The sequence below is a fragment of the Rhynchophorus ferrugineus genome, unplaced genomic scaffold (genome assembly GCF_030347505.1).
Source record: "Rhynchophorus ferrugineus isolate W39M unplaced genomic scaffold, kcgeb_rfMv2 rfM1, whole genome shotgun sequence".
Taxonomy (NCBI): domain Eukaryota; kingdom Metazoa; phylum Arthropoda; class Insecta; order Coleoptera; family Curculionidae; genus Rhynchophorus; species Rhynchophorus ferrugineus.
The window spans coordinates 63,181,488-63,196,012 of record NW_027472580.1 but is presented as its reverse complement, the minus strand read 5'-3'; the positions used below and the strand labels follow the sequence as shown (position 1 = coordinate 63,196,012).

The window sequence follows — 14,525 nt, the reverse complement described above, 5'->3', positions numbered from 1 at the left end:
TATATGTATTGGACGTACTGTAATGTTAACACAAATTATATTTGATAGCATAATTTTTGTTTCATTATTTTATTTGCATTAGAATTTTGTTATATCAGAGCCAAGATAAATGAAAGGTCAAGGTTGATGCGGTAATATTGCGACGTTGTGGCGTCATACATTATGATGACGTGAATTCACTGTCATCTTGGATGTATTTATATTGATTTTAAGGATGGTTTTATAATAGCTTGAATGGATTGCATTTGTATTAAATTTTGTATTAGTAAGAATTATGGGAAAGTTAAGAAATAAATAGTCGAATTGGCTCAGTCACTTTTAAGTTTTGCGTTTTGAAACACATTTAGTCATTATTACTTTTATTTATAAAGATAAATAGATTCATTAATATTTTGGTGATGCAGAATTTTGCATAGCTCTTAATATACATTGAACTACAAATATCTTCTACTATATCTATATCTTCAAACTACTAGTATACTTAATATATATATCTGATACGATTATGGCTCATTTCTCATGGGGTAACCCGAACGGAACGTAAATCACACAAAAGGTAAATCACATTACACAGAATTATGAAATGACATGGGGACCGTTGAAAGTTTAATTTACGCGCTTTATCATAGTCCATAAAATAATTTTAAATGATATTCATTATTAAATTACGTCGAAAGCCGAAGGGCTTTTGAAAGCTATTGGGAATTATGTAATTTTGTAATACGGAATTAATTACTCACTTACTCACACACTCGTGATATATTTATTAATGATTGAATATTTAGGGTGCAAAACTGTATATATTATTTAATTGTTAAAGCATATCCTTTAGTTCATTGTTGTGAATTCAAAATGTTGATTAGATTGCGTTTATTTTAATTTTGAATAAGCACCTGAAAATATTCTATCTAACGATCTACAATATCAATTGAGAATATTAACTTATTAATACATCTAGTTATAGTCTGTTCAAAACAGTGGTGACAATACTTGTCCGTCGAAAATTGTAAATACATTTTACAGTCAGACAATATTTTCCTTCTCGTTTTATTATATTTAAAAAGAGATAGAATGCCGTTTGACAAGTTCGAACATGTAACCGAATGAGCCTGCAAATGTCACCTGTTGGTCATACGTCTACAAAATTCTTCAAAATAATATAATTACGAGTTGTAAACCGTTTTGTTTTGATTTATTTCAAATATCGAAAATATTTTTTAGCGTGTTGCAGCTGCACTGAATATTAATACGGGCAAGGACACTAGATTACCTCAAAAAATAAAAAACAATATAACCTTAAATTCACCAAAAAGAAACCGTCTTTATGCGAAACGTTTGACGAATCAAGATCAGCTTGATGTTAGCTGTATCAGAGTTCAAATATAGGAAATGTATAAAAACAGTAAGTAGTTTTTTCAATGGAAACATAATTTAATACAATTATCGCAGAGAAAATTCTTAGTCTGAGGATGTAAAAGATCCCTTCATATACTGTTGGGTAATATAGGATTTAAGTGGTGTAAAGATAACCTACTGAGGGGTTTAATGGAACTTCCAGATGTTGCTTTTAAAATAATACAATTTTTAAAAACATATAACAAAACCAAGTAAGGATTATTATATTAATTTATATATTTAGATTAGACATGGATATTTCAGAATAGTACATACTCATATTTAATCCAATTGAGTTGATATGGGGTATTGCAAAGAATTATTATAATATACATACTTTGGATGAGCTCGATCAGACACATTCAAGAAAAAATTAACAAATGGTGGAATCGTGAGCAAGTTTTTGATAGATTGAAAATAAATAGCTTAGTTATTCACTTGAGTAGTTATTTTGAAAGTGACAGTGATTGAATAAAACTTTATGAATGTTAGTTTATGATTCACTGCTGACAATTACCAATTATATATGAATGTTTGGTTAAAATGCATGAGGAGAGAAATAATAGTAACTGCTTTGTGGATATGGTAAAAGCATTAAGGAGATTGCAGTGATTAAATCTAGTTTTATCTAGAAAGATGTATACAGGTAGTAACAGAAAAAACTAAGGAGAACTATAGTAATATCAAAATGACTTTACAAGGAAATATTGCATCGAGAGAAACAAGAACTAAGCATAAAATGTAAATAAGTTCTTTAATGAAAGTAAAATACATTACTCAGATATAGAATTGTTATTTACGTGGATTAAGCCTTCGGCGTATAGCACTATATAAACAAACCAGCCTAAAACTCTATTTATACTAGTGTGGAAAAAAATTAAATGCAAATATAATAATAACAACACAACTCTAACCTACAAACTATTATTACTGTGTACTTAATTATAGTTTTAAGTTTTTCGCATATAATCTAAATTAGATGTATTATAATGTTAAAATAAGTTATATTAGTTAACATTTTTGTTTCATTGTTTTATTTAGATTAAAATTTTGTTATGTTGGCATACTCTTGTTGTATGCCAAATTCAAAATGTACTAAAACTCAGAGTTAATGCGGCAACATTGCGTCCTCATTTCAGATCACCTGGGTTCCTTGCTGTTTTGAATAGACTATATATTATTTGTTCACAAATAAAACATAGTATTATTAGGGAAGACAGTAGGTATTGTAAGACAGTAGGTATTGTTGATACCTGGGTTTATTAACATGATTTTAAATTAAAATTGAATGATGAAACCATTCAGGATATAATAATTAGGCCAAAAGGACCAACCTGATATTTAAGGCCTATAAATTTTAAATGGTTTACAACATATGTTGTTACTGATTATTAAATAGCACTTGCAACCGATTTCATATTTAAGCATTTTCTTTTTACTTTGCTTTACAGTGTGTGTTATTTCGTACAAGTTTAATCATTTTTAGTGCGGCGAAAATGTCTGAGTTTGTATAGAATAAATCGCATTTGCGATAAGTTTTACTTTTTTACTGCAGTTTGAAGAAAAAGACGGCTGAAAGTCGTCGAATGCTGTATCAATCTTGTAGCAACCATGCTTTAGCGATTTTAAGACATGAATACTGGTTTCGGTATTTTAAAAGCGGTGATTGTGACACCGAAGACAAATATGTCTCTGGAACTCATTACTCGATAATGATAATGTGTAAAACGCAAGAAGAACATGCAGAATTATTGGGAGTAACATAAGAAACAATATTCAATCTTTGAGGACATGAGAATGAGTGATCCGAAATAAATTGGATATTTTGTATGAATTGTAGTTAAGTGACATTGACAGATGTTTGGTGATATTTGGAATGCACCTTCAACACATATTTTTATTGGTGATGAAAAGTAAATCTATTACGATAATTTAAAGCGCAAATAAATGGTGACCACCTGGCCATACATTAACATTAATGGCAAAGTCGAATATCCATGGCTTCAAGCTAATTCTCCATGTTTGATGCGATTAGCTTGGTGCGGTGTATTATGAGCTGCTAAAAACCTAATGAAACCAAACACAATAAAATGGTTTTTGCTTTCTTCTGAAATATTTCTCTGGTATATTTATCCCAAGTTCGCTTCGATTTTTCTTTTTCATCTTTGTACACTATAATATTTCCTATTTTATATTCTATGGTTCTATAGTTATATGGTTTTTCTCATCTGCAAGTGCTCAAAACTAAATATTTTTAAGAACTAAAAAAAATTAATTTTTAAACTGTAAAAAGGTTTTAGGTTTTCTTTACTGTTTGATGATGGAAAAGATGGAGCTTTTCTACAAATCTTATTAATGTTTCCTTTTTTACTTAATTTATTTGAAATAATGGAGGATGATTACATAGACTTCCGAATATATTAAACAACTTTTTGCTTTCTTTCGATAACGTTTTATTTATTAGTGTAACTTATAACTGTTTGTGGAAATGAACGCAAATTGTCGATGTTGTAGGAAAATATTTTGATAAATGGTAGACAGCAACTACCTAATAAATAGTTTTGGAATTTGATATTCGATATTGTTGTTGATATTGATATTGTTGATATTGATATTGTTGTAGTAGCACCAGTTAAAAAAATAACTTGATAGTTTCAAATTGCAACAGGTCATTCCTCAAAATTCCAGATACATAATTTAATGCCACAAAGATTTTGCGAAATTTCAAGACGTTTTATTTATTTTGGAAAGTGGAGCAGTTTAATGTAATTTTTGTTTCGGACATGTTTCATATTATATTATTTTGTAATTTAGTAAAATTTTTGATCAGTTGCCTGTTTCTATTAATGTAGAAGATATAATTCTGCTTCTCTGCTTGTTAATCTTTGCAATTTGTAAAGTTTTCTGACCTAGATTTTCTTGATTATTTTTGAATAGCATAGCATGTAGTATTACTCATTAATTTTCTATATCTTCTCTACATATCCTTGTAATACAAGGTAAGCTCCGTTTTTGTTAAACTATGTACAACCCGAGATCTGAAATCGGAGATCGGAAATCTAAAACGTGTAATGGCATTTGCCGGAGCTCACTTTGTTAAGAGTTTAACATTTATATATATTTAGGTTCGAGAGTTGACCGTAAGGAGGCCAACCAACAATATATAAACTCCATACGAGGTGAGCTCCGAAATATATGGCACCATCGCGGGAGAATGTTTCGGCTCGGTTATTAAACATAGCTTTAGTATTAGTTTCATAAAATAATATGAAAACCTCATAAGGAGCCGATTGTTTTGTATTATTAATTTGTATCATTCCGTACAGAAATGAATATTGATAAAACTCATTAGGTTGAATTTTATTTTATATTATTTTGAACTTTATTATAATGTGATTATATAATATTATATCTTATTAATAGGGATCATTGAATTTAAGTGGTATATAAAATAGAATTAATTAACATAGTTGTCATCCAGATTGCCAGCTTATAATAGTAATTTTCATACTTTATAACATTTTATGATATGGTAAATACAAACTGAAAATAAAACAGAAACGAAAACGAATAATCCAGTATGTAAACCAATAAGTATAAAACTGTTACATACAACTACTAAATTCATTTTAGAGCATATTTATTTGGGAAGATAATATTAAAGTTACATATAAAATAAGTTTTAATTAAATAATTTATTAATTTAGAATGTGACAATATCAATAAAGGCCTTTATATATTATTTTGATTTAATTAGTATAATTAATGATTAAGAATGTATTCATTCTTAACTATTTAAATTATTAAAATATTTTAACCTAAATATGTCAACGTATTTCTTCTACAATATTTAGTAATATTTATAATATATTAATGAATTATGATTTATACAGTTTAAAAACATATTAAAATTATTTCATTATTTGTTATATCATAATTATTTGTTATAACTGTTAACCTTTCGATATTATTTATTTTTAAATTATTTATATGTATCTAAATTTGTGTCTCTCTAAATTGTTGACTATCCCATTTTAAACTATTGGTTGTCAATAATATCCGCCCTAAATATAAGCCGTTCTAAAATTAATATTTTATGTTTGTTTTAGAATGAATTACATTAGTGTTAGTTGTTCATCTTTGATTTACCAGAAAGTATAACCTAAAACTATTCAATAATTATATTTTCTCTCTTGACGGCTTGCCGACATCTCAACAACCGAAATGTGTAGCGAGCCCTAGTTTAGTTCTAAACTGTCAGCGCTTCTAATACATTTTAAATTCACATCATTATAGGTCTGAAGTAAAATGTCAGAATCTAGAAGTGTAAACAAATTCGACTGCGGTCCTTTATACATATAAATAATATTGACACATGTCCATGTCCTTAAACGCAAATAAGAATATATTTTATAAATTTTACGTCACATGAATTTATTTATTTACTCATTGATATATTGTTACTTTTTAAAATTCAGTTACAGATACGTAATATTTTAACAAAATCAGCTAACAGCACGAGAAAATATACCAACGTTTTTGGATTTTTCTTAATTATATATTACTCTGTTTATGGGGACTCTATAGCGAAAGCATCCATAACCAATGAGCTATTTTTTTTAATAAACATATATTTTAATATACTTCTGTACAATGCCGAGAAATGTCTTTGGGTTCATATAGTTATTACAATTATATATATTTGTAAATTTTTATATTAGGCTATTGGCAAAAATTAAAAAGACCAGCAATTGACAAGGAGGAAAACCTATTTACCGAACGTTAAAAACGTTAGTAATCTCCTATTTGTTGATTAATTTTAAATGGCAAGATAGGCACAAAATATATTATTTATACTATCGACCAACTATATTATAATATTTTATTACTAAATATATCATATTTTATATTATATGTTAATGTTATTTTAAATTATAAGAATATATCTTCATAGATATAATTTAAATTATTAAGTTATCGTTTAATGTGTTAAATTAGTGTATAGTTTTATTTAATTTAATCAAATTATGTTAACATAATAAATAAATTTTATGAAAGTATTCGATTGTTAAATAATATAGAGATCTACTTGTAGTTTGCAGTATCTTTATTTTTATTACAGCTTAAATCGTCTTCAATATGCCTTTCGAGCTGAATTCTCTAATTACAATTAGAAAAAAATCTAAAAACGATAATTATATTTTCATCCTATGGATAAAATATAAAATAGAAGTTATAATATTGCGAGAGTTTTCTTAATATGGTATTAATCATAAAAGTCAAAGGTGAGAAATTCATATATTTTTTAGGAAATTATCGTTTACCGAATCGTGTTGAAATGGAGAAAAAATAGTAAAAATATGTTTGAACGGTCAAGGGCAAAACGGAACGTTTTAATAGCTTTTTGAGTACTTCAAGAGTGAGTAGTTTAGTAATTATACCAAAATGTCCTCATTTATGTAATAATGCAATAAGAATCTAGACAACGTGCTGTTTTATAGGGCACGCAATTTTAACATTAATTTTCTTTAAGAGAAGAATTGTTTTTTTAACTTAGCCTACAAAAATTCTAACATTTTACATGTATTCCTTTGTTTTTATCAATGATTAATTTGAAGGCATTAATCAATTTTTTAAAACGACTTATATTTATATATACATTAGGGAGAGTGTCCAATTTTAGAGTGTAAGAATTTTTATTAAAAATAATTATTGTTTATAGTTACGAAGTTCCTATTATTATCTACAGTAGTTCGACACTTCTTTCTTATTGATCATTTATCCTTAATTTCGCGTTTGTCGTCATCATTCATTAATTATTTGTCATCTTGTTTTATTAGTTTTTCATATTATTATCGTTACGTTCCTGTTAATGTATTGTTCTCATAATGTGTTAATGTATCGTTTTGAATATAAATTGGGATTTGAAAATGGAGATTCTAGAAGATCATTTTAGTCATAATTTGCTCTTTTTATTTCCGAAAAATGAAAAATGTCTTAAAAATTCTGTGGTGTTTATAGCGGATCAGTTCTAAGTGAATGGAAGGTTTTGGTTTCGGTGATTTCGATGTTAGATGATGTCTCGCCTTGCCTAGCCAATCGTGAATATTTGAAAAAGTTGGTGAAATTCTTTAAAATATCAAGGAAATTGATATATATCATTTCATGAAATCATTATGGAACTAAATATCGACTATAAAGAAGTTTTGATTTCTCTATATAAAACTGAATAAACAGTAGAATTTAAAATGGATGGAGTTTTCGTTTTGTGAATTGTTGTTAAAGAAAATGGTATTGAGTAATTTTTGAATGATTTTGGACCATGAAAAGTGCATGTGTGATAATAATATATGAAAAAATCGTGGTTGAATCTCAGAGAAGTTTTGTAAATCTATGACTTGTTCGACACCTTACTGTCAACAACTCATGCTATTGAAGTGATTTAAAAATGGCCAGGACCGATCAAGAGAAAATGCTAAATCACACACACCTTTAGTGACTCGATAGAAATTGAGAGATATTTTCTGGTTTTGATGGATTTACAGTGCAGATCGAACTTTCCACGTTTAACAAGCATTTGTTCCGGTATCTGAAGAAGTTTTCTTAAAGGTATGCAGTCAGAAGGAGCTTGTGAAATATTGGAAGTTCCACAGTGATCGATTTATGGTTTTAACAGAAAAATAGTAAAAGGTCATACCAGGATCAGTTATATATCAGAAGTCAACCGGTTTTATCTAGCTTGGTTAATAGAGTGAGTATTGAACTATAAAATAAATTAATATAAATTATGAAACAATATTAGGAGCAATTTCACTGTGCAATATAAATATTTTAAAATCCTGTGTGTTAATTTTTACTTGTATTTCAAATTTGTTTAACATGTATTGATTCAAAATACCTTAAATCCTTTTTCACCGGTGCCAACGAAGAATATGACACTTCCAATTGCTGTAGTACCTAGTCCAACGTAAAGAAGAGCGTTTGCGGCAGCACTTTGATGGAATGCCACGTAGTCCCCATCTTCGTCAGATCCTCCACCATACGTTGTATCGTGAATCTGCAAATATAATAGTTGTTAAATAGTGATAATGTATTAGACTGCTGTTTTGCACTTATAAGCCAAAACTTTGGGTGTGATTTACTGTAATACGGTGAATTGTTCTTTTTTCGGAATCTAGAGGGTTATCGTATTGAATTATTTTTTTGAACGAGTAGGGTAGCTAAGTTGTAGGGTTGATTAGCAGACATTTTTTCAAATTAGAGTTACTTGAAGTTACTGTTATAGATTTATACACTTCGGCATTTCGAAAGCACTAGCACGTGCTAAGGTATGCTGCATCAATTTGCTCAAGTAGTAATCAGAATACGTTATGTCAGGGAATATTTTACGTGTGACGAAACTTCCCATTCGAACTGCAACAGTGAATTCGTTCAAATGCCGTCGGTAGATATTTGTAGCAAAAGTTTCATCCAGTTTTACAAGCTGGTAATACCTTGAGATTAGTTATACAATATGTACAGAAAGATTATACTCCCATGGACTAACATGACTTTTTGAGCTTAAAATTACCATAGTGGATTAACCTTTCATGACCAGTCACAATACAAATTCTTCTTTTTTTTGCTTGGTAAGCAATGATTCTATGTATTAATAGCTATGTTCAAATAGATCGAATGATAGTTTTAAATAAGTAGCCATTATCCATTCTTTGAATTTTCTCTATCGCTACGTAGCCAAAGCATGTAAACGGTTGGAAATTTGAAGGTTATTTGCTATGTTGTCTGAAAGTTCTTTGACAGTTTAACCTGAGTTTTTGGTTCAATAGGTCTTGCAATTCATTGTTTGCAAATGTTTTGGTTATCCAGGCCATTCGTGATATTAACATCAAAATCTTTGAAATCTAAACCGACAATTGGGCTATGAGGAAACAGCATCACTGTAAGTTTATAAAAGTGTTTGATGAGCTTTAGTAGCAATTTAAATCTAACAACAAATATCGAAAACTTTATTTTGAGTGCTCTTTTGTTACTGTACTGAATAACTCAATAATACTAAATGGAAAACTGTTGTTTTATGTAGAAACATGACGAAACCATCGAATATAAGAGTTAATACTTTAATTGTCCACCAACATATTTCGCTGATAAAAACACATGAAAACACCTATATGTTAAGTATTTATTCAGTTCTAAATTAAACTGACTAATTTGAGTTTAATTTGTTAACTTCTTAAAAGCTGAGGTAATAATGTCATCAATATTTCAATTTTTAGGTTTTCTATTTTCTAAAGCAATTAACTTTTACTAATCAATAAAACAGAACTTTTTCTTCAGATGTTCAAGAAACCGTAAACATTTTACTGGAGAGGAAATACAGTTTTCCATTAATTTCTTTCCTGAGTCCTACATTGAAATTTATACCGCTAGATCGACCTTTGAACTTTAGTGGAGAAATCAAGCAGCCACTTGCTGAAAAGTAATATTTGTATCGAACAGGAGATGTCGATAACATACAATGTTACACACATGGTTAATTAAAGCCATCTATTAAGTGTACAAGACTTAGTTGATTTAAATTACATAGGGTTATATTGTATGATATAACGCAATTGAAAATTTATAATTATATTGTAATTATTACAACATACAATAATTTAAATAAGTAAGTAATTATTTAAGTAACAAATTATTTATGTCAGAAAATCCACATTATCCACAGAGGAATAGAGATTTAACTTTATAGGAAATTTTGGGGAAATGTTTCGCGACGTGTAGGTGTCGCTACTTTTACTTATTGGTTCACTTCGTTTCTATAGCGTTTTTATTGTTTATTACATTTCGAGCGCAATTTGCAGTGTACCTAACTTAAGGAATGGTGTATTTATATTTTTATACTATAGAGATTAAGTTATTAGTTCATTAGTATATATAAGTCGGTAATACAATAAGTAAAGTGAATTCTCAATCTAGAAAGTGGTGTGTACCCGGGTGCACAGATAGTTAAAAAATGCGGAACTGTTTTACTTCCAAAAAGTATTTGGCTGTCCTTAAAAAATTGTTGATAATCTTGAAAATTCTAAACTGACTGGATTGAGCATTAAATAAATGTATAATCGTTACACCGTATATTTTTTGTTGTAGGTTGGGGTAAGTTTATTTATATTAATAATGATATAAAATATCAAATATTTATGTTTTAATTTTAGAAATTAATTCCTTTTGCGAAAGAAGTTACACAAACGGTCATGTACCATTATTCTTGGATCAGTTGCTTGATAGTTGCAACTCTACTAAAATAATAACTATTGAATACAAACCTTTTAACAGGGATTACCCAAAGTTAATTAAACCAAAGTACACTAGGAATTTTGGTGAAAACCGATTAAGGACTTAAAGTGTGCTTAAATTGTACTGGCCAAGTAAGAACAAATTTGTTAAAGTGCCTTGAATTAAACATTTAATAACTACCTTGAGGGGGTTCATTTCGTAAAGAAAGAAAATGTGTAATTATCCGAATAAATATATTGGCTTAAGGCTACTAGTTTGGATTTTTTTTTTGATCTATTAGAGTTTATGTATTCAAGAATATATATCCTTCGGTTAGTATGTTTAATAAATCATTTAAAGCGCTCATAAGTTAAATTTTTTCATTTCATTTGGCTTTAGGATATTGTGAAGAGGATTAATATACTGACGGGAATGTATTACATTATATAACGGATTATATATAGGAGTTTAGAAATTGCAACTTGACTTTATACCTTGAATTGTAAATGTTCCTATATGAACAAATGAGGCTGCCTTGCCATCTCATGCAGCAGAAAATTGTTTTATTATACTGTCAGTAGGTCTTTGAGTTATCTCTTTTATTTTATCACGCGATATTGCCACGTCGATAATATAACATATTTTTTGTCAAACATCTCTAAAAACATGTAAATTTAAAACCTTTTAATTATACACCAAATAATGATCTTCCAGACAGAATTTAAAAAAAAATAAGGTGCGCCATATACTTTTGGATAAAACAGGTAAACAGAATTTTAACAGGGAAAGTTTGCTTTCAGTTTAAGAAAACAAAAGGCAGAATTCTAATAGATCCTATTAAATTGAAGGCACTGATGAAAAAGGAAAAAGACAGAAGAGATAATTTTGATATGTTCCAAAGTTGTTTGTTTATATTTATATTTTATAGATATATTTATTTTTATAGTATATTTATATTTTATACATAATTTACGTTTTTACAGATTAGATATATTTCATTCATTGAATTTTATTTAATAAATTTATTTCTGAAAATAAACTGTATTTATTTAAATTTTGTTAGTCAATTAAACGTGACGTCAGAGCTATCATGTGCCAAACTTTATCAAAGAGCCAATCAAATGTCTTCACATCAAAATATTTTCTTACAGGTGCCTATAATGGAGAATTATATAGTTTCTATAGGTTATTTAATACATTTTGTCATTTAATAAAATATGGAAGTAAAGTATCTCGGTAGAACATTTCGGAAGGATCTTGAATAATCAATAATAATATTAATAACAATAATTAAATTAACTAATAATAATATTATTATTAGTGAAATTTGGGTCCACTACTATCATACTAAAACGAATCTGTGGTTTCGAAAAGAAAATAATAAATTCACCAAGGAAATATATAGTACAAAAATACTGTATACAGATGCTAATCATCATTGACAATCATTATCTTTGTTGTTTAAATTGAATAAGCCTGCTGTTGAAGCCCATCAATATGGCGATACAGCTTTTTCATATCCCAATTCCCAAAAAAATGTCAATGATGACGAATGGCCTGGAGGACTAAGAAAGCTAAGACACTGAATTGAAATACTTATTGGGCGAAAACCCAGCTTAAACTCTTAAATAACTTTCAGATAGCTTAGTCATTTCTAGATGTTTACTTTATTATGTGATGGCGACGACACGAATTTACTGAAAATATATTTAAAACTGTTTGTGATAAGTCATGTTAGAGTGGTATGTCATCTGAAAGATAGAAAGAAAATTACAGAAAATGATGGAAAATATTTTGGGACCTAATAAATATCATATATGGAATAAAACAAGTGAATATTTTTGGAAAATTTTCAAACACCTAATTTGTGCTGTAACAATTATTAATAATATCATTGTTACGAATTGAAGAATTTGAAAACAGAATAATCAAATTTCTGAACAGATATTTATTACGTGTTACGTGTACGTTTTAATGCCTTTTTATATATAGAAAATAATATTACTGTACACAACCAATAATATATTCTTCATAGTAAAACGTTCATTAATAAAAACTGCAGAAATATTGGGAACAATTTCAAAAGATTTAAAAACTCTAGAATCACTTGTGTTAGCTTTTTTTATATAAATTTAATTGAATATAATAGAAGTGATAACTCCAGATAATATAAAAAATACACTCCCCTTGTCTGTCCATGGGGATTTATAAGCCGAGAATATTTTCGGTTGGAAAGCGGGATAATTTTTCATTAATTTCTTTCATGAATTCCGACGCCTTATCAGCCTCTGCAGGCATTTAACTCCAGCTCGGAACAGTTTTTCTTGGGGTTTTATTTATTTAAACGAATCCGGCAATCTTGGATCCTTTAACGAACTGAAAGGAAAATATGATTTATTTGATTTTATTTAGGTTACATTTACATTTCTGCAGTCTTGGTGATTAGCTTTATATATTTTGATACTATATTAATAATTATTTTTTGTTGTTATATGTGTACAATTTTATGCATTGATTTTGTTTTATATCTGCATATTTTAAACAGAATTTTTGGTTTCCATTAAGTAATTTTATTATAATTTTATATAACCTATAGGTATGTTGAACACATTTTTTGGTTCTGACTATGAAGATTATTTAAATTAATACTGGATATTTCTGGCGACACAAGTCAGTATTATTTATTATAAATTAAAATATAATTTGTCTTACTTGATGTACCAATACTTGATATATTAAATATGACCTGTTTTGATTTCTTGGCTTGATTACCCTTATTTAAGGTTTTAACAGATAAGTAAGTAATATATAACACATTTAACAATAAAGCGAATAATAAAAAAACCTCATGTATACAGATGGATAACAACTAAATTATATCAACTTTTTATACTTCATTATTTTCATGTTTCAACTTCATTTTTTGTGTCATATTCATTTTATCAGCCATCTTCTCATGTCAATAAGTGTATATATGTTATGTAATACGGCCCAGACTACCGACCCGGTCATCTGATTTTTTTTTGGACTACTGAGACTCCTCTCCTTACCGTTAAATAAAACAACATTTTCAAGTAAATTAATATTTATGTTTAGTTTTTATGATTAAACCCCTTTCACATCTTTTCACATATTTCACATTTTTTACATATTTTGCGCAGTCGGTAGGATGCCGGGAAGATAATAAAGCTGTTCTCTTTTGAATTCATTCAATTAACAGGAATCAAATTAATTATCAAGGAAATATAGCACGTTGATATGGCGAACCATTCCGCAGTTATTCGAAACGTTTCTTGGTGTAATTAAGTGGAGTTCGCACAAAAGTATCGCAGGTGAAGTTGTAAGGTCACAAAAGATTGATTGAAAGTGCTCAACTACTCTTAGCCATAAACTATTCCAAGTATGAAACATTCAAGTATTAAAAAACATCCCTAGTGCGTGAATTCCCGGCTCATGCATCAAAGTTCAAGGCCACCAAAGGCGGACTGAAGATGCTGTGAATTAACGTAGTTTACTGGAATTTGAACAGTAACTTGATTTCAGAGTGAATGGCCACCAAATGCGGATTGCAGTAGTTCATTTTCTAAGATGGAGACTATTGGAATCTGGAGTCACCAAACCTGGAAACCCATTCCATAGAGCGATACCATGGACATTTTGATAGTAATAGTGCCATTTCTTTCAGATCTTCAACAACTATAAGCTGTCTAGATGGAATAACGACTAAGTACAGCCTTGTGGCCATTTGTTTAGGAGGGAGGTGTTATGTAATACGGCCTAGACTATCCGGCCATCTGACTACATGGGTGTCTCAGTGTCGCTTTGTATCGCAGTTCAACAAGCCGCCTATTATTTTCCTTAGA

General features: G+C 28.7%; 1 protein-coding gene across 1 annotated transcript in view; it reads right to left on the bottom strand.

Moving 5' to 3' along the window:
- The window catches only part of LOC143198751 (uncharacterized), a 292,680-nt gene that overhangs the window by 9,521 nt on the left and 268,634 nt on the right, over positions 1-14,525 (bottom strand). Inside the window, exon 5 of the mRNA XM_076408252.1 lies at positions 8,294-8,452. Coding sequence (XP_076264367.1) covers positions 8,294-8,452 — 159 coding nt within the window. The remainder of the gene's footprint in view (positions 1-8,293; positions 8,453-14,525) is intronic.